Source organism: Microtus ochrogaster, chromosome 5 (assembly GCF_000317375.1).
Source record: "Microtus ochrogaster isolate Prairie Vole_2 chromosome 5, MicOch1.0, whole genome shotgun sequence".
Taxonomy (NCBI): domain Eukaryota; kingdom Metazoa; phylum Chordata; class Mammalia; order Rodentia; family Cricetidae; genus Microtus; species Microtus ochrogaster.
Window position 1 is genome coordinate 49301764 of NC_022012.1, and position 21436 is coordinate 49323199.

The window sequence follows — 21436 nt, forward strand, 5'->3', positions numbered from 1 at the left end:
TGTGTGTGTGTGTGTGTGTGTGTGTGTGTGTGTGTGTATGTGTATGTAGGTCAGAGGACAATCTCGGCTTTTGGTTCTTCTTGCCTTCTGCCTTTTTAGAGGCAGAGTCTCATTGTTTGCTGCTTCACTAGGCACACCAGTATATAGGCGTATCCTCCTGTTTCCACCTCCCATTTCACCAGATTAATGCTGGCTTGGATTATATAGGCAAGGTGCTACCTAGTTTGGGGGTCTAAACTCCGGTGGTCAGACATGCATGACAAGCAGTTTTACCTGCTGAGCCATCTTGCTGAGAGAGTTTTTCACTATTGTGAGGCTTGATAATTGGCCTAGGTAGTTGGCTCATGAGCCCAACTTGTTTCTATCTCCCCCACACTGGGGTTATACAAATATACCACCACATCTGTCTAGCTTTATGTGCATTCTGAGAATCAAATTCAGGCTGTCATGCTTTTGTTGCAAACTCCCAACTGAGCTGTCCATCCTCCTCCACCTCCTTTTTAAAAGAGTCTTATTCAGCATAGTTCAGGCTGGCCTTGAACTTGCTTTGTAAATGAAACTCCTCCCCTCTGTGTGTGCACTGTCCCACACACCCAGCAGCAGCTGGAGACTCTTGGGAGTAAATTGCTGTTTCAGAGTTAAAAAAAAAATCTCCCACAGGAAGTAAATTAGTTGGTATAAAATTATTCTTTATATTACTTGTATACATATTGGTATTTCTTCATGAATGATTGTCAGGCTAGTTTTGGTGAATAATTTTTGTTTAGCTAATTTCTTTCATAATTGCTAGAAGTCTCTCCCTCAACAGCAAGCTACTAAATTAACAAATGTTAGCTCTGAATCTGGGAGGGAGAGGTTAGGTATTACTTAATTTTTAGGATCTTAAATCATTTCACTTATTGTGTTTCTCCATAAAACAGTCCCTTTTTGCTCTGGAATATTATTGGAAAGCTTCTTGTCAACAGTACTGTACTATACCATACAAATGAGAAAGCGATACCATTATTTTAAAAATACTTTGTGCTGGATAGCTCAGGGGAAAAGTACTCCATCTTGCCGAGCATATGCAAGACCCTGAGTTCAAGACCAAGCTACAAAGAAAGGAAGGACAAAAATTATCTGCTTTGTAATATCTATTCTTGGTAATATCTATTCATGGTAATATCTATTCATGCTGTTAACTTCATGTTTTGTTTTTCTGGTCTTTATACTGATAAAAAGTAGTTCAGTCAAACTTGTACCAAGGAAATAATGAACAAAATGACTGCAGGGTCTAAGAATTTTTCTTTGGCTTATTCTCTCACAACAGATTACCTTTCACATTGAATTTGTAGAGAAGCTGTTAGAAATACCAGAGCTGTCATGTTAAGCTCCTGAATAGTACTTTGAGACCAGAAAGACCCATTGTTTTCATTTGCTTGACCAGCTAATAATATAGGATCAGATTCCTTGTGCTTATCTGGCTTCTCCATCTCTGTTTTTATGCACTTTCTTGAGAGAAATGAAATTATGGAGAGGTTGGGTTTCCTTTTTGTAAATGATGGTATATACTTTAGTAACTTTTTTTTTTTTTTGGTGGTGTCTGTAGGATGGGAGTGTTGAGCTTATACCTGGGAAGGGGTAGTGTTAGGTAAGGTGTAGAGAGATTGAATGGAAATCGATATTGCCAAATAGAAAACATTACTGGAGAGAAACATAACAAGGCTTCCCCCTTGACCCTCAAGGCTTTTGTACTAGAAGTCTCTAATTGCTTCTAAAGATAATTATGTAAAACAGTTCAGTAGAACTACTGAAATCATCCAGAGAATTTGCAGCACAGTTGATTTCAGATCATCTTCATTATTTTATTTGCCTCAGTTCACTTAGGAAGATGTTCTGAGAAGCTGTGGTTTGTTCTCTACTTTGGATATTGAAACAGTTTTTAGAACATGATGCAGAGTTTATGCTGAAAGTTGTTTCCAGTGGTGGATATTTTGTAACATGGTAAACAAAACATTGTTATTGTGAGAAATTTAGAAACCAGAGAATCAGAACTGGGAGGATAAAAACCAAAAAACCAACTCTCTAATTTTAGCACCCATTGCTCTGAATTTTGGTGTCATATCTTTCTGATTATCTTTTCCCTCAGTGTTATGTGCTGGTTTTTAAAAAAATTTTTGAGTCAAGATCTCTCTGTGTAGCCCTAGAACTCTGTTTAGACCAGATTGGCCTCAAATTCACAGAGATCTCCACCTCTGCCTCTTGAATTTGCAGTTAAAGGTATATATACTATCATACCTGACTACTATTTTGAAAAATAGTAAAAGAGATTGTTTTGTGACATTTTTCTCATTTAGCAGTGGATTTGTTTCCTGAGGTCCTTCTCCAGTGTCTCCTCTTCTGTGATACTGACAGAATCATCTAATAAATTCTGTCTCCTAGTATTGGACATGCAGGTGGTGGTTTCTTCTTCCCCCCTCCCCCATTTTAAGTAATGCTCTGAGCATCAGTAGATGGAATCCTTGTGTATATAGAAAATGTCCTTGGAAATTTTCCTAGAGGTGGTTGCTTGTAATTCTTGTTGCTGATTTGGTTTCTGAAGGTAGAACAAATTATATTGTACTGTATAGAAACTTTTCTTTCCAGCTACCAGCTTTTAGTTATCAGATTGGTAAAACTGTTAGCAGTGGGTAAGGACTGAACATCACCATAGACATAACTACATGTCATGACAGACATAGTTATCTACAGCCCTCTGGGAAGAAATTTGACCTTGTGAATTCTCTGTTAGGGCAAGGTGAATACTGATTACCCCAGGCTAACCAGAATTATACCTGTGACCCCAGTTGTCCCAGAAAAAGACTTTTAGTCTGAGAGAAGACACAGATTTTCATGGCTTTCCCACCTGACCAGCTCATCAGTGGGAGTAGCTAGATTGCGTTCTGGCTAGTTTTATGTCAACTTGGCACAGGCTAGAGGTATCTGAGGAGAGAACTTCAGTTGAGGAAATGCCTCCTATATATGATCGGGCTGTCCGCACGCTTGTAGAGCATTTTCTTAATTACTGATTGATTGGGGGAGGGTCCAGACCATTGTGGGTGGTGGTATCCCTGGGCTAATGGTTCTGTGTTCTATAAGAAAGCAGATTGAGCAAGCCAGTAAGCAGCATACTTCCATGGCCTCTCTGCATCAGCTCTTGCTCCCAGGTTTTCTACCCTGTTTGAGTTCCTGTGCAGACTTCTTTTAGTGGACTGTGACTCAGGATATGTAATCCAAATAAACCCTTCCTCCCCAACTTGGTTTTAGTACTGGTGTTTCATCACAGCAGTAATAACGCTAACTAAGACAGAATGCTGGAGTTCTTTGGCTAGATCTTGTGTCAAGGGAGGAAGGTAGCAAAGCCTGCCCCAGTGGAACATGTAGGTTAATGGAGAATGGAGAAAAGGATATGCTTCTTCCAAGAAGGAAAGGATTGATGAAGGATAAGGGATTTGGCAGGAGAGAAGGTGAAGCAGCAGTTCTCAATATTTTGGGGGTCAGGACTTAAACTCATTTTTATCAGTTATACTTTTGGTATTTATCATTAGAAATTATTAAAACAGCCCTCTCTTAAGGAGGGAGTGGGAGGGAGGAGGGTGAGTGGGGGAGCAGGAGGGGATGGGAGGAGGGGAGGAAGTGTAAATTTTTGAATGGAAAAATAAAGTTAAAAAAGATTATTAAAGCATTAACAACGAAAACTAGTCTTACATAGTACAGGTTTCTTTGTGCATGTTCTGTCTTTGTTTCTACATTTAGTTTGTTTGAATTTTAAAAAATACATTTTATTAACTGTATTTTATGTGAATGTTTTGTTTCTATGTATGCCTGTGTATCATGTGCATGTCTGGTGCCTGAAAAGGCCAGAAGAGAGTGTTATATTTCCTGGAACTGGAGTTAGAGATGGTTATGAACCATTATGTGGGTGGTAGAAATTGAACCCAGATCCTGGAAGAACAGCCATGCTCTTAACCTCTGAGCCACCTCTCCAGCCCAGTTTTTTGATGCTTTAATTGAAGTAATGTGAACAAAACTCAACCTCAGATAACTGGTTGGAAAAGAAATATTTTAATAGCAATAGCCTCTTTAAATAATTGGGATCTCTATTCTTATTCTGGGAATGAAACCTAGGGCTTCAAGTATGCTAAACAAGTGTTGTTACCACTGAGCAGCTTTCCCAGCTTGTGAATATTTGTGTGTGTTTGTGTGTGTGATACTTCACAAAAACTTGATCTTATTCTTGCATGCTATTATAGTATCATTCATTGATCATTGGGAAAATATTTAGTTGACATATCTTCTAGACAGTAATAAGTTTCACTATACAATATTAAAATCTAATCTCACCACCAGTCTCTTCATAATACTCTGTGAAACTTCTAGCTTACACGGGTGGGTAAGTGTTCCAGGGTTTGCGGGTTTTTCTCTAAAGTTTGACTTTACTGTTGGGAAAATGTACCATCCTTTGTTTTGGAAGTGACAGACTGTCTCTTATTTTTGAGAAGACATCTCCCCAAAAGCCAAGTTGGAAGAAGCCTTGCACTGTCATCTTTTCAAGTAAAAGTGTCTACTCATGTCAGTTCATCTCAGATGAGTCACACATGCCTACTCGGGTGTCGTCCGGGGTGCTCGGGTCTGCTCCTGTCTCATTAGCACAATAGTAAAGGTATAGAAGATGGAATGGATATCACCTTCACTGCTTCAGCACAGGCGTTCTGAAGTAAAACCCGGTCTTGTCACAGCTTTGTCTGTTGAAATACTAGCAGTGCAAGATTCTGGCCCACTGGAGTTAGGACCTTCGCTTGTGCAAAGGTAGCAGCAGTTTTACCTCTGCTGAATTTCTTGTGCCCTAGTGAAAATTGAGTAGAATAAAGAAGACCATCAACGGTGTAGTCTTCTTGTACTGAGGGGTCTAAGGCCTCTGAGAAACACTGAAATGAGTGCTTAGACTTGCTACCTAGCCTGTCTTTTCATGTATAGGATTTAAAATATAACATCTCAGGGGGAACTGATCTCCTCTCCCTAACTTTCTCTTAATGTGGTGTGGGTATTTCATGCTGCTTCTAACACCTGCTTTATTTAGAAAGCAGTCTTTAATGCTGATGTAGGTCAGTGGTGGAGCATGAACCTAGGCGTGGCTTTATGTTTGATCCTCAAAACCCCCAGAAACAAAACAGGTAGGAGAAACTATCAACATCAAGAAAAGGGTTAGGCAAGATCAGATGAAGGTAATCTTAATTTAATATGTCTGTTCTTTATAAAATTGTATTCTAAAGCCAGTCTGTAATCCTAGAACTTAGGAAGCTGAGGTAGAAGGATGGTCAAATTTGAGTTTACATATTGAGACCTGGCTTCAGAAAACAAAAGGAAAAACCAAAGAAATAAATTACATTCTCTGTTACAGTCTAAGAAGGGATGGAAAAATAAATGGAGTAAGTTCCACCTTTAGATTTCATTTTCCTTATTTTTAATTATGTGTTTGTGGTGTGTATGGAGGTGGAGTGGTGGGTATGTGCACATGAGTACAGCTGTGCCATATCCTTTGGAGCCACCTGACATGGGTGCTGGGATGAGTAGTACATGATCTTAACCAGAGAACCATCTCTCCAGCTTACCCCCACCTCCCTTTTTGAGACAGAGATTCTGTGTGTATCCAGACTGGCATCAAACTCATGGGCTTCCTACCCCAGCCCCTAAGGTTTCCACTCCCAAGCCTGTCTCATTGTAATACATTTTATACTGTTGCAGGAAAAAGAAAACTGCCAAGTAGGTTCTGTAATTACACTACTTGGAAGGTCAGAACACTGTGAGTGGAACATCTTGAAAAGTAGTGTTTGGAGCATTTGTGAAGATTTGGAGACATGTATTCCTTGTATTTATTTTAAAAATTCAGAACTAGATATCTAGATAAAATTTAGGAATGTCACATTATTAAAAGGTAAAAGGTACTGTTAAAATTTATAGACTGAATTTTAAAGTGGGATTTCTTTTTAACTTGCCTTTTCATTTTGAGAAATTATTGTGATTCATATTTTCAAGCCCTGGAAAAAAGGTGAAAGCTAGAGATTCAGGTCAGGCTAGACCTGCTATTGCAGTCTTGAGTGGTGCTTGGGTACATTTCCTCTTCTTTGGTAAAAGGAATGCTTAAGGTATATTTGATTTTTAGTCATCCTGCTCATTTGGTAAAAAGCTCTGTTGTTTGATTTTAAACTTACAAATTGTATAACATGGACTAGGCAAGATTAAACTGTTAAACTTAGCAACTTTAATTTTTAAACTCCACAGAGGTATCTGGTCTCTCCACATGAATTTCAATGTTGCCTTTCTCCCTTTGATGCATTTTGTGTAGATCATAATCTCCTTGTGTTTAGTGGTGTGCTTTTAACTGCATATCTGGGCCGGTCTGTTTGTAAGTGTGTTTCACCTGCTGTCTTGATAACAGGAATCTTACCCATCTTCTTCACCAATATGGTTTGTGGACTCTGATGACCCAAATCTGACATCAGTTCTGGAACGCCTAGAAGACACTAAGAACAACAATTTGGTAAGGAGATGAACCAGTCTTTCCTTTTTTCCTTCTCATGGTCTTATAATAGAAATTAAGTATTAAGAGGTAATATGATAAAAAAGTTTATCAAATTAAACTTTACTTCATTTATTTCCTTTTCCTAATATTTTCCATCCCTTCTTAGATCGTGACACAAGTTGTTACAGCATATTTAATAATTATAATTTTAGCTACAGCTTTTGAAGTCCATCTCCCTCTTTCCATAGATATATTTCCTTTTTACATTAGGAATTGAGGTTCTTTTTCTTTCATTCTAACAGTTAAACAAAGCAGACATTTTTAATAGACTGGCTGTGAAGGGAGGTCATGAGAGAATAGCATCAGTTAAGTGTTAGGGGTTCCTTTGCTGACAGGGCTCACGAGTCGGCAGTAAAAGTCAAATTTATTGAAGAAAGGTTTGTTTGTTTGTTTTTGTTTGTCCACCTGTCCACACATTCCAAGACCCCTAGTAGAAATCCAGGTCTGTGAGTAACTCTGAGCTCTATGTAAACAGGTTTTCTTCAGTACATGGAACACTAAGAGATTAGTGGTAGCCAGTAGTAAAGCAGAACAGTGAATACCAGGCTCCATGTTAAAAAATACTTCAAAAGTTGTCTAGTTAGCGTATGTGGACCTTGATTATTACCCCTGGAAAACTAAAATTGTAGAATGTTTATCTGGGAGTAAAGGGGAACAGCTGTGTAAAGAGATTTATCTTTTGGGGCTGGAGAGATGGCTCAGGAGTTTAGAGCACTTCCTACTCTTGTAGAGGAGCTGAGGTCAGTTCCCAAGACCAAAGTTGGGCAGTTACACCTGCTTGTAACTTTAGCTCCAGGGGATCTGATGCTTTCTGGTCTCTATAGGCATTGTACTCAGGTGTACAGCACACACACACACACACACACACACACACACACACACAAATCTTGTAAAAAGTATCCTTTTTTTTTATTAAAAATGCTTATTTATTCTTTGTAAATTTGAAAGTTACCCATTGTGAGAAAACTAATAAGTTGTAGACAAACAATAAGAGAACATTTAGCATTCCTATAATTTTCTACGTAATATGACCACTGTTGACACAATAGATATTTTTCTGCCAGTTTTTTTCTTTGCTAGCAAAATACATATACTATTTCATATGTGTTTAAATAGTTGGGGTCATAGTTTGTACATCTCTTTTGAAGTTACTTTGTTTTTTCCATTAAGTCCTAATGGAAAAATAATTGTTCTTTGTAGATATGGTGTTTTTTTTTTTTTTTTTAAATAACCCTCTCAGACCCTTATAAACTGTAAAGAGAGCAGATAGAGAAAAGCAATTAAATTGTTTTCTTAGCCGGCCGTTGGTGGCGCACGCCTTTAATCCCAGCACTCGGGAGGCAGAGGCAGGCGGATCTCTGTGAGTTCGAGACCAGCCTGGTCTACAGAGCTAGTTCCAGGACAGGCTCCAAAGCCGCAGAGAAACCCTGTCTCGAAAAACAAAAACAAAAACAAAAACAAAAACAAAAACACAAAAAAAATTGTTTTCTTGAAGTGTATTTTATAAAAATATATATTTTTCCAAATGTCGCTGATTACCAGATAGAAAATACAATATTATTTTATTGATGATTACAATAAAAACTGAACACCTAGAGAATAAACTTAAATGTGGGAGACTTGCCTGAAGAAAACTACAAATTTTTCCCCAGCAGAATGTAACCACTTAGATACTATGTTCCTGGATGGGAAGACAGATGTCTGAGATGTTACAAATGTCATTTATCTCCGTGTATTTATATTTATAAATCTAATGCAGTATCACTAAAAATTACTTATTTATTTTGACTTTTGAAGACAGGATCTTGCTGTGTATTTCTGGCTGGCCTGGAACTTGCAAGCCTCTTACCTCAGCCTTTCCAGTACTGCGATTACAAGCTGTGTCACTATGTGTAACAAAACCAACAGATTTGTTTGTGGTATTAACAGAATGACTCTAAGAATAAATAATAAAATACAAAATTTAGAAAGGTAAAAGATTTATCCAAACAGATACTAAATGAAATAAAATAAAAGCTGATATTTTAACTCAAGAAGGAAAGATCTTTCTATAGATAGTTAGGAAGTTAGACTCATGAATTCTTTAACTTGTCAAAATAAATTATAGATGGTTTGAACTTGTTCTTAAAATTCGGAACACTGTGACTATTGAAATGGCTTAGCAGGTGAAGGCACTTGCCTACAAGATTGAGAGTCTGAGTTCAGTCTCTGAGTCCCCTATCGTAGGAGAGAAGTAGTCCTCTGATCCCCACACGTGTCCATCACCCCACAACCTCCATAAGTGTAAAAAATTCAGGAAAGAAAAAATGAAGAACCTAAGTTTGAAAAGTTTTAAGAGTTTAAATTTTAAGAGCCGTGAAAGTAGGAGGTAAGTTAGAAAAGCTAGGCAGGGGCTGGAGAAATGGCTCAGTGGTTTAAGAGCATTGCCTGCTCTTCCAAAGGTCCTGAGTTCAATTCCCAGCAACCACATGGTGGCTCACAACCATCTGTAATGAGGTCTGGTGCCCTCTTCTAACCTACAGATATACACACAGACAGAATATTGTATACATAATAAATAAATAAATATTAAAAAAAAAAGCTAGGCAGGTACATGTTGACATCTCCAGCAGAGGTGATGGGAAAGAAAGACAGACACAGCCCCCTGTTCCTCAGATTGCTTCTGAGCTAGGCCTGGTGGCACAGGCCCCAAATCCCAGCTACTTTGGAGTAAGGCATGGAGATTGCAAGTTCAAGGCCAGTCTGGTCAACAAATTGAGATCCTGTCTCAAAAGTAAGAAGATGGTTGAAACTGTAACTCAGTGGGAAAATGCTCACCTACCTTGTGAAGGATCCAAGGCATAATCTCTGGTACTAGCAAAAAAACAAATAGACTTGTCAAGTTAACTGGAACAGGAGTTAACATTGGACCTAATTATAGAAAGTAAATACTGAAGGAAAAAGCAACACATTTCACTCATAGCCTCTGCCAGTTTCTCATAATAACCTGGTTTCTAGAAAGAGGAGTTGTTTTGTTTTGACTTTTTAATTTACTTACTAGAGTCTAGACTCTGCTATTTTATGGACACTTATTTATTACTTGTCCAATCCAGTGGCTCCTTTTTTTATTATTCAAATTGTTTTTTCTGTGGTTGAAATATTCTTCTTGAACAGGTATTACTTAATGCCAACCAATAAAGAATTTGTTAAATTTAAAAATGTGACATATAGGGGCTGGAGAGATGGCTCAGTGGGGGGCTGGAGAGATGGCTCAGTGGTTAAGAGCATTGCCTGCTCTTCCGAAGGTCCTGAGTTCAATTCCCAGCAACCACATGGTGGCTCACAACCACCTTAATGAGGTCTGGTGCCCTCTTCTGGCCTGCAGGCATACACACAAACTGAATATTGTATACATAATAAGTAAATAAATATTAAAAAAAATGTGACATATAGTTAAATACTCCACTGTAGTAACAAGGAGTGCACCCAGTCTTTCCCCATAGTACACATAGGACATTCCAAGATAGAAGGCATAGAATACTGAGTAATTGTCCTCTTTAGTATACAGTGTTGTAAAATACATATTAGTGCTGGCTTTCTCTGTGCCTACTCCTTCCTTCCCGTAATTGTAGGAAGCTGTTAACGGAACACAGAAAAGTATTTTAAGAACATTGATTAGCTTCTCTGAAGCTCTGTGATAAGTGATGTGTATTCAAAGACAAGATGTGTTTGTCCTGAGCAAATTGCTAACCTAGTGGGGACTTCTATGAGACCACCATTCCCTGATTCTATTTCTTACTATCTTTTCTTGGTCTCCTGAGATGCTCTTCCTTGGTATGTCTCTTTATTATCTTTTTATTCTGTGCTTTCTCTGTGCAAGCTCTTTTACTCTCATTACTTAAGTCATACTTTATTATCCCAGGGATTCCTAACTCTGTAGCTCTAGCCAAAGTTTGTCTTCAGAGTTTGAAATCCATACACTTACATATATAGATCCTCTCTGTCCAGGGGATCTTGCTTGGATGTGCTATGGGAAGTGAATATCAGTTTACATTAGTCTCCATCAGCTCGTCATGCTTTCCCTCACTAATTCTCTTTGTAGAAATGAAATAAAGATACTGGTCGTCTGTGCCTGGCCCTGGGAACTTAAGAATTTTTTATACTTATGTTCCCCTAACCGTAAACTGTCTAGTAAGCACCAAAGACTTGTCCATCTACCTTCTAAGTCCCTCCCTATGATCTTAGTTTCTTCCACAGTCCCTGAAGAGGAGGAAAGTATTAAAAATTAAACTTCCTGGAAGATAAACACCCTGTTTTTCCTGTTGCTTGGTATGATGCCATCACACTGCTGCCGCCTACAGTACTCCTGCAGGATCCTGTCCTGGTCACCCAATCTCATCTCATTATGTACTACACATTCTGACTTACTGGATGGAGAGCAAATCCACAGTGGTGGGCCCTTTACTTCCTTCAAGCATGAGGACATTTGTTTGGTCAGATTTAGTGTTTAGCCTTCCTCATGTCCACTTGGTCCTTATCCACTTTGGAAAGGCTTGCTCTTTGCTGGGTTTAACCCATTCTAATCCCGTTTCTGTTTTCTTAGTCCTCCATAGACTGCTTCTTCTTCGTATCTTTTCTTGGTCAGAGACACTGAGCTGTCCAGTGTAGTAAGCTCCTATCTAAATCAAAGTATTGCTCATCTTCTATGTTGGGATTTAAAAGCCCAGAATAATAAAAAGTATGTCTAAACATAGTTTGCCTTATTTACTTCCTTAAAGTATATATACCTACAAAATTTAAAATGGAAATTTAAAGAGCTGATTCTATTATGTCAGTTTTCCTAATGATTTCTTTCTTTTCTTTTGGAGAGTGTTATTTTAATTTACTCCTTACTGTCTGTCCTGAGACAGTCTTTATTTCTTTGTTTTGCAGATGGGGAGACTAAAGCCAGGAGCTTAGGTATACAAGGTTATTTATTTCAGGGCTCAATCTACTAGGTCACACTTGTCTTTATAGTTTTAAACAAATATGACTGTTGCATATGTAATTTCATAATCCACATGCAACATTTCCTTTAGGTTTTTTTATAATTTTTTATAGTCTTATGAATGCACTAATGTTCTCTTGTCTAAAGCTGCAAGTTTCCAGGATGTTAGCTACTAGACACTAGACAATGTCTGAACCTTCCTTCTGTGCCTTTCTGTTGGTGTTATTTCTAGTTACCATGTTGTAAGGACATACTAAGCTGTAGTCACTCTTTAAGAATAGTGATTTTTCTTATACCAGCCGCTCTAAAATGTGTAAAAGACTGTTACTCCATCCGTAGGCTGCAGTTGAGCAGGAACACATTTTCATTTCCTTCTGGATTGATTAACAGTAGTTGTAGCATTATTCAATGTCTTCTAAGGGCTCTTTAACATAATGCTTATTTACTGAAATGTGTTTTGTAGCTTCGTCAGCAATTGAAGTGGTTGATATGTGAACTCTGCAGATTATATAACCTCCCTAAGCACCTGGATGTTGAGATGCTAGATCAACCACTACCCACGGGTCAGGTAAAGTAAACGTTCTCTAGTGTTGAGCTGAAATCAATTGTCTTAATCACAAATTAACTAGGATAATTCAAGAATTATTATACAACCTGTTTGGAAGTTAGTTTTGTGTCCTTAGTAAATTGCTTTAGGTACTAAAACAGCCTTTTCATTTCTTGGAGTTGTTTGTGTTTTATTGTGACAGGTGAGCATTTGCTCCCAGACCCCACTATTTTGGTTTCTGTTAAAATTTCTGATTTTTGTGTTTCTTCTTTGATTGTTTGCTTGTCAGTTACCTTCCCTTGACATACCATGTCCATAAGTCTGTCTGTGCTTCTTAAGGTCGAATGCAAAGTTACCTCTCCTAAGCAATGAAAATTTCCACCAATTGAGCAGTTACTCATGACTTCTAGACTTATCTGTTTAGCTAACAGTTACTGACTTTTTATTATAAGTCAGGATTTAGCTCTTATACTACCTACCTAACCACCCAATGCTTCCAAAACATTGTTTCGTTATGAATGGTCAGTTTGCCATCAGAACATAGGTGTTTTCTGTTAGGGCATTTCCTTACCTGTGACCATGTTTTGTTTCTCAGTGTCTTTTATAATAATACTTCTTAGCTTCTAAAGTTACGTTCTCTTTCTATGGTTTTCTCTCTTTGGAGCCATTGGCTCTTCTGTATTAGTTCTAATGAGCCATTCTCTGGGCTGACTGTACAGTTGTCACCTTGAGGTCTTTCTTATAAACTCTCCTAGAGTGAATCCATTGATTTCTGGATCTCATGTCATCTCTGTTGGCTTTCCCTCTCGTGTTTGTCTCTTATTACATTGTCAGATCAGAGCCAAAGCATGAAGGAATGGCTTATTTTCTGAGTTAGCTTTTGGAAAATCTGGTTCAGAGTTGGGGTTTCAGAACAAGCCCACACTGGTCTTGAATCTTGGTTCTGCTTACTAGCTCAAGTTCTTGGGTTCTTGAGCCATTCTCAGTGATTACTCTGATCATTTCTTATTTGCACAAAATAGTTTTAATAGTAGTTTGGCAGCACTGTGGGATATTCTGGAAATAGTGGTCAGTGAAGTACATGAGAATTGTCTGGGACATCCTTAGTATTAACTGCCGCTATGTTCTCTTTTTACTCAATGTTTGATGAATTCATACATCTAGGATGAAAATTTTGCCTCAAAATTTTAAGAGTGTGCTGTTGCCTTCTAGCCAGTGTTGCTGCTGAGGCTGATGCCATCCGGAATCTTACTTCTGGAAGCTTCAGGGAATTTGTGCTTTCTTTGGTGTAATGAAATACTACAATGGTGTCCTTAACTTTGGGTCTTTTTTCTTTCATTGTGCTAGGCATTAGTAAGGATATTCCTTCTCAGATTTGAGTTTTGATCTTCTTATCTATTTTTGTACATTAACTTTGCTTTTCCATCTTGATTATTTGGAATTTACTGATTGGACTTTTAAATTTTTGTTTTCATTTTTTAGGGACAAGGTCTCATATAGTTCAGGCTGGCCTCAAAAAACCCTATGTAACCGAGGCTGATGACCCTCTTGTGTCTGCACCTTAAATGCTAGAATTACAGACTTGTGCCACCATGCCTGGCTACTTTTAGATTTTAGATTTCTTAGTTTGAGTCTTTACATCTTTTGTATTATTCCTTTTGTTAATTTTATTATATTTTTATTTGTGTGTGCATGTTGTGTATGTATTGGTACACACATTACAGGAGTTGTTTCTCTCCATCATCTTCGTCCCAGGGTTCAACCCCATGTGGTTAGGTTTGGCATCAGATACCTTTATTCACTGAGCCATTTCACTTTTTCTCTTAAAAGATCTTGCTGTTCTTTCAACTTTTACTATTTTTATATGGACAATAGTAACTTTTAAGGTTTTTTTTAAAAAATAAACGCTTTTATGTGTATGAATGTTTTGCCTACATATATGTATGTGCACTATATGTGTGTAGTACCTGCAGAAATCAGAAAAACCTGTTGGATCCACTGGAAATGGAATTACAGACGGTTGTGAGCTCCTATGTGGGCACTGGGAATCAAACCCTAGCCCTCTGTAAGAGCAGCAAGTTCTCTTAACCACTGAGCCGCCTCTTTAGCCCCTCAGTTTTGTTTTTAATATATGTATCTGTTTACCACATTTTTTTCAAAGTGGGATGGTTTTGAGGTGGATATGGTGGCACAAGTGTAGAACTCAGCACTTGGGAGGCTGAGGCAGAGTGAATGTGTGTTGAGGCCGAGCTAACCTACAGATGAAGACAGGCTGGGCGTGCTGATGTACACCTTTAATCCCATGGGGCATTTGGGAAGCAGAGACAGGCAAATCTCTTGCATTTGAGGCCAGTCGGGGCTACACAGTGAGACTTTGTCTCAAAAAATTAAAACAAAACAAAACCTTGATGCCTTAAAATAGTAATTTTTGCTATTGGGTGGATTATCGAGGTTTAGGTGGGTAGTGTCTGCCCGCTCCATTTGAAAATTATTATTATGCACGTTCAGCATAGTATGGCTGTGGACAACTAGAGTGATCTTTATCCCCGAGCTGCACTCAGGTGTCCACCATGTCTTCTTTTTCCTTTGCCCGCCCCCTCGTGTATCTGGCATCTTTGGCATTTCTTCACATGGTTTCTTTCTGTACATGGCGTCATTTCTCGATGGCCTCTTCAGAAGGCTTCTGTTTCTTCCGAGGTCCTTTGGAACTCTCCAAGAACACAAGAGTGGGCGTTCTGCACATTCTTAAGGCTTCAACCTGGAACAGATCCAGCAGTCTGTGAGTTAAAGCAAGTCTCAGACCAGCCTGGGTTCTCTGTGGGCTGGGACACCACAGGCTTTGAATGCCAGGGGAGTGATTCTTCTCCAGTTTCTGAATGTGAGCCTGAGATCAGGAGCTTCTGATAACCCCTTCTTCATAGCAGTCTGTATTTGTTGTCTAGGTGTGATAGATTCATGAATCTGTGTGTTTTAACACTTTCGTCCTCTCTAGTGTCTCTATTTTCTATTTACTTGTATTTTCTCAGTTTAATTATGTCTTGTTTTATACATTGTAAAGCCTGTCCTGAAATATTTTTGTATTCTTTGTTTGCTCATTCACATTTTAATTGCTTTTTACATATTTTTCTTTTGTACCAGATGAATGATTTGGCATTCCTTATAGTCAAGACCTTATAGCATTATGCTGATTCTCAGCCACTCTTCCCCCTACTTTCCTACTTCTTAGTACTGAGTGCACTTTTGTCTGACAGATAAATCTTCCCCAGGTTTTGCTTAAGGAGGTGGAGGTGGGAATGCTTTGTATGTGAGTCTGTAGGCTTCCTTCCTGCTTGCTGTCCCTGTTGGCGGTGTATGCGGTATCTTCTTCAGGGTGCTTTACAGATGTGCTTTTGTCATTGCTGTCCCCTGACCTGCCGCTTCTCCATTGATTAGTTCCTGTTTGCAGCCATCTAAGGGCAATGGAGTCTTACCGCTCCTGGTAGACCCATTCCCTTTTCTTTTTTTATATTTTTTATCTATACAATGTTTATTCTTTTGTAATTTAGTGGAGCCTAAGAGATGATAAGAAAAAGGTTTTAATTTTGTATCTGTTCAACTTTTATTTTCTAGAGTGTCTGTGGTTTAATTTTTTACCTACAATATATCCTGGACTTGAAGTCTGCCTTGTTTCTCCTGATTGTACATAGGAAGCTCATGGAGATATCTAAGATTATTTGTGAATTATGTAACAAAATGCCTTGATTTTGAATCATCTTTGCATTTTTCTAGTAAACATTGCTAGGATAGATATGGTATTTTTTTTCCTAATTTTACTTAGACTCTGAGATTATAGAATGGTTTTGTTTCTTTTTAGGCTTCTATTTCTATGTCAAGGTTATGACTTAGGAAGCTTTGTGTCTTTTTTCCATTATACAGTTTAAATTTAGTAAATTTCAAACAAAAGCAGTTTGCTTCCATTGGACATTTGGAAATACCTGGAAGCATTTTGGGTTGTCATCCCTAGCTGTAGCAGAGAGGTGGGATGCTGTTGGTATATTATGATTTGATAGGATGCTTTTAAAGTGCTGTGATGAGGTGTAGAACCCCACAATAGAGTAGTAGCTGGTTGAGTATGTCAACATTGCTGAAGTGGATAAACCTGGTTTTAATGTGGTCAAGCCTGATCCATTTCTGAAACTGTTTTATTCTGATGATTAACCAGAGGCTTTTCTGTTTTAATATCTTAGACCCTTGGAGGAATCAGTTCTTTTAAAAATATAATGTGTTATCTTTTTCATCCCCCCGCTTCCCCTTCCCCCTGTATTTTAATTAGCTCTACCTTCTGCCTTCTACTTTTATTAGACTGTTGTCATTAAAATTGCTTCTCTGTATGTGTGTGTACATGTTCTGTGTGGAGGCCAGAGAACAACCATGGGTGTTTCTCAGGTGCCCATCCTTTTAAATTTCCTTAAAATGTATTTGTTTTTATGTGTATAAGTCTTTTACCCTATGTAAGTGCTCTGTGTGTGCCTCGTGTTTTTGGAGGCCTGAAGATGGCACCAGATTCCCTGGAACTGGAGTTGCAATGGCTTGTGAGCCACCATGTGGGTGCTGGGAACCTAATCCAGTCTGTTGCTAATTCTTGTTAAATGGCTGTCTCTCCGGCCCTCAGCCCCCTTTTTTGAGACAGAGCTTCTCACTGGCCTGGATCTTATCCAGTAGGTGAGGCTGCTGTCCAGCAAGCCTTAGCGATCTGCTATGTCTGACTTGGACACGGGTAGTGAGGATCCGCACTCAGGCCCTGTGCTTACATGACAAGGGCTTTACTCACTGGGCCATCTCCTCAGCTCTTAACATCAACTTCTTAACACAGTGCAAAGCTGTATATTGTGTTTGAGTGCTGGTTGACTTCATGTGAACAAGGTTAACACTTTCGTGTGTTTGAATAGCTTGTATTTCATCGGTCTGCTCCACCATCTAGCTACATGCCTATTAAGACTATAGTATGAAATACAACATATGTTGAAAATATGGAAACTTTAAGCTTAGCATAATGTTTGGTTACAGTGAATCCTTGGGAGCTGTTCTTCAGCCACCCCAGGGGAAGAGTTGGAAGGTTGTTAACAGAACAGAACCTTCATTGTACTCCTTTAGGTCTGCATAGCTAGCCATCTTCTCTGCTGTTATCATCATGTGTCCATTCTTGTGTAATTTAGTGTTGCCTGTTTTTGAGCTCCATGTTAAGAGTCACACTGTGTAGTTCATGTTTTCTTTTTCAGTTCCTTTTTTATTCATTGTTCAGGTAGAATGTTTACCTATTTGCCATTTGAGTGTTGATGGATGTTTAGGTTGTTTCTAGCCAGCACGCCCCCCCCCCACCTTAGGAAGAATCTTATTGTGGATTATCTATTTTGTTTGTATTTCTGGATACTCCTATGCAGTCATTTCCCTGGGGCACATACGTAGGAGTTACTTTGCTTTGCTAGGACATGAATGTCTATTTTTTAAAAAACAAAAAACAAGAGTTATCTAGACAAAACTTTCTTTCAGCTGACTCTGGGGGCTACTTTTGCTTTTGTTCATCAGTACATGTAACCTCAACTGCATTATCCACAGTTACGTAGACTGTGCTATTGGTGTAATTGTTCTTATTGCTCAGGCAGACCCCTAAATAATACATTCTAACCTTGTTTTTCCTAGAAAGGTTTGGTTTATGGAGATGTGTATGGTGTGCATGGAGAATGTTGTATACTTGGTGTCAGTTTTTAGCTATAAAGTGTGTTGTGTAGGGAATCCACTTGCACACACAGCTCTGTCTGGAGCTAGTTAGAGAGTTCAAAGTTCTTTTTGGGGGTTTCCCAGTTATTTACATTTTTACCTCTCATATTTATTGTTATAGATGAAACTCTAGTGACTGTGTGATTACTATTTCTGTGTGTTTCATTGTTCCTGTCTGAATGTTGGTTTGGTTTCCTCTGTAACTGTGGACTCTGTTTTGCTTTTTAGTATTTCTCTGGAGTATCCAGAGTCACATAATATGATAAACTCTGTCTCAGATCTTGCCACTGTTTGTCTCTTCCTTTCATATTTTCCTTTCATTCTCTGGATGAATATTAGACCTTTATATTTTTGTCCTCTGCATCTCTCAAATGCTTTATTTCTAACTCCTCAGGCTGCCACTCATCTCCTTTCTTCATATTCTTGTCAGCTTGGTTGTCTTCATTATAAATGCTTTGTTTAGAGGAGCTCTTTGGTTTTTTACTGTTTTTCTTCAAATGTTTTTTATTTCCCAAGACTACCTTGTCTTTTTTTTTTTTTTTTTTTTTTTTTTTGTAACTTGTTCTTGGTTTGTTCTCAACAGTGCTAATGATTTCAGTAAGATTTTAGCTCTGTCTTGCCTTGCCTTAGATCTCTTGTGTGGCCTTTCCGTGTGGCACCTTTCAAGATCAGTTTTTTATTTGTGGTACTTGGTTATTTGCTCATTTTAGGAAAGTATGGCATCAGTTAGTACAGTTGCCCATAGAGCTGTCCATAGGATAGTTACTTTTCTCTTGTCCAGTATGTAGAACCCGTGCTCTCCTGAAGACAGAGGATGGGGCAGTCCTGGCAGGTGTGGTTTCCAACTCCAGAGTCTGCTAGAAAATTCCACTGTTGTGTTGAATTATACTGAAAGGATTTCTTCTTTTCTCTTTGGTTTTAACACCTGTAGTAGTTGAGAGGCCATTGGTTTAGATACGGTTCCTATAGAATAGATACGGTTCCTGTAGACTAGACCAATAATATTAAGTGGGACACCTTAACTTAGCAGTTGCTCATGCTAGACTCCTGTGGCTTTCTCAGCCAGGTTGGCTAAAACTTTGTTAGTAACAATAGTATCCATTTGCTTTATGTCTGCTGTTGTCTTGTAGTTGTGGGTCTGTACACTATTTTCTAATGTAGCAGTGTTGTTTTTATCAAAGTCTATCAACTCCCCCAAACCCTGTTTTGTTTTTGTTTTGAGACGGGAGTTTCTGTCCCCTGCTCAGGCTATCCTAGACCTCACAACGTAGCTGACCTTGAACTCACATCAGTCCTTCAAGCTGGAATCACAGGCTTGCCCTACTGTGTGTGTTTTCAGTCTGCTTTTGGAAAGAAGCCTATCAACGTGTTCAAATGAAGGCCTTAGGATTTCATGTGCCTAATTGGCTTTGTGTTTTCGTCAAATTACCAATCCTTTGGGAAAGAGTATTGCTCATCTTTCTCACTTATAAAACGTTAGACAAAGACTGGTTTGGTCACTTGTACATGTTTTTCAGGGCAGACCATGTTGTGCTCTTCCGTGGGGAGGATTATTTCTCCTGTTGTTCGATAGTTCTTTGTCAGTGCCCCTTCTAAACGTTAGTGTTTCTGTTGGTGTCACTCATGTTCAGAGCTTACTTAGGTAGCCATGATGGTAAGACTTCATGAATGTGGCCTCTGTGATATTTCTAGGGGACCAAAATCTCATAGCAAACTTCTTTTTCCTTTCTTTGGCTCTTACAGTCTTACTGACCCTTCTTTGCAATGCCTGAGCCTTGATGCATGAGTTGTGTTTTAGATGTGTCATTTAGGGCTGGACACTACTAGCTCACTTGTTTGTTCTTTGCAGTTTGATTGGTTGTGGCTTTCTATAATGATCTCTAAATCTTGCATTAAAGTGTATTTGAAGACAGATACTTTGGGATAGGTTCTGAAATTAGATTTCAAAAATGCTTTTCACCCTCTGTCACTCAGACTTGTATTTGGGACCTTGGGATTATTTGGGTGGCTATGTTTTCTTTTTGTTTTTGAAAAGATACCAAAAATAATCTGGTTTGGAAATGAAGAAAAGGGTGAACCACAATAATTTTGGGAACTGCTTACTTTTCTCATTTAGTCCCAAGGAAAGGAATGATAAGTGTTTAAAGAGATTTGGATTTAAAACAGGCCTAAGCTTATGCTGTCTATACCTATACACATTTTCCAGCTCACTGAAGAGTAATGTGCTTTGTGACAATGAGCTTTTTTTTCCCCTTAAGACTTGTGTTCTTGGAGCATCTAGGAACAATATGCCTTGAGGCTTCTGAGGTCCTGGTTGGTCTGATTTGATCTCTGGTCCTAGTTTCTTGATATTTTAGATATCTAGTTCCAAACTAAACCAACCTTTATGAATATACATTTCCATATTGAGAGCTGGCAAACTTTGCTCTGGCCGGAGACTTCATGTATTACTGTTTATGAAGACCCTTTCTTAAACCCCATTTGACTCCTGTGCAGGTGAATAGTAAACCGTGTCTTAGGAGAGGTATTTCATCACAGGCAGACCGGCGCTTCAGTCACAGCCTTATAGTGTCTGTTTCTTTGTGACCTACCTGACCTTTCAAATAAAGATTGTAAGGCCGGTGGATTTATTGAAAGATTAAGGTTTTTCAGGTTAAAGGAGTAGATAGATAAAGGAAAGAATAATTTGGAGCATTTATTATATGCAGAAGCCTTTGGCCATATACACATAGCTATATAAGTAAACATTTTTTTAAAATTAAATTATGCTTTAGTTTTTGAATTTTCTTTATATTTGATTGCTTTTGTTTATTCTTAAGGCATCTAAGCCCTGCTCATGGGACTGCAGTGACAGTGGTTAATGGTGGCCAGCTTTGTGATGTGTTCTGTGTGTCTGTGTTCTGTGTAGCTTTGGCACATTCTTTCTCTGTTTCAGAATGGGACAACTGAAGAGGTAACTTCAGAAGAGGAAGAAGAGGAGGAGATGGCTGAGGTAGGTATTTATATAAGAATAATATTCCATGAATATTTATAATTTTCTCCATTTAACTTTTATTATTTTTGGTCTGTGTGTTTGTGCTATGGCATGCACTTAGTGGTCAGAGGGCAACATTTGGAAGTCCATTCTCTGTTTTTCAAGGATTGAACTCAAGTCATCAGATTTGCAGGCAGTTGCCTTTACCAGCTCATCTATACATCACAGTGGGTCACAGCTCATGCATATATTAGTGTTTGACACATTTTAGTAATTCTTAAATCTCCTTTTTGAAGTAGTGTTAATATTGAATAACATTTGTATTTCAAATGGGATATACTTTCTAAACCCTGGCTTTGCATCTGACTAAGTTATGCCTTTGAACAAATTATTTTATCTGAGGGCAATAAAAAAATCTTTATATTTAATAATAGTATTTAGCTTATAGTTTGGTTAATTTTAGGAAGAACTACTAAGTTTAACATTTGTGTTTACAGCTGGGAAGATGCCTCAGTCAGTAAAGTACTGAGTTCAGATTTCAGCAACTCATGCTTAAAATAGAGCTTGGTGGTATGGCTTGCATCTATAACT

At 38.4% G+C, this 21436-nt stretch overlaps 1 protein-coding gene across 1 annotated transcript in view; it reads left to right on the forward strand.

The window, feature by feature from the left end:
• Ube2q2 (ubiquitin conjugating enzyme E2 Q2) overlaps positions 1 to 21436 on the forward strand; it is a 57424-nt gene that overhangs the window by 5675 nt on the left and 30313 nt on the right. The window contains exons 3-5 of the mRNA XM_026779097.1: positions 6458 to 6559; positions 12031 to 12135; positions 20807 to 20863. Of these exons, the coding sequence (XP_026634898.1) occupies positions 6458 to 6559; positions 12031 to 12135; positions 20807 to 20863 (264 nt within the window). The remainder of the gene's footprint in view (positions 1 to 6457; positions 6560 to 12030; positions 12136 to 20806; positions 20864 to 21436) is intronic.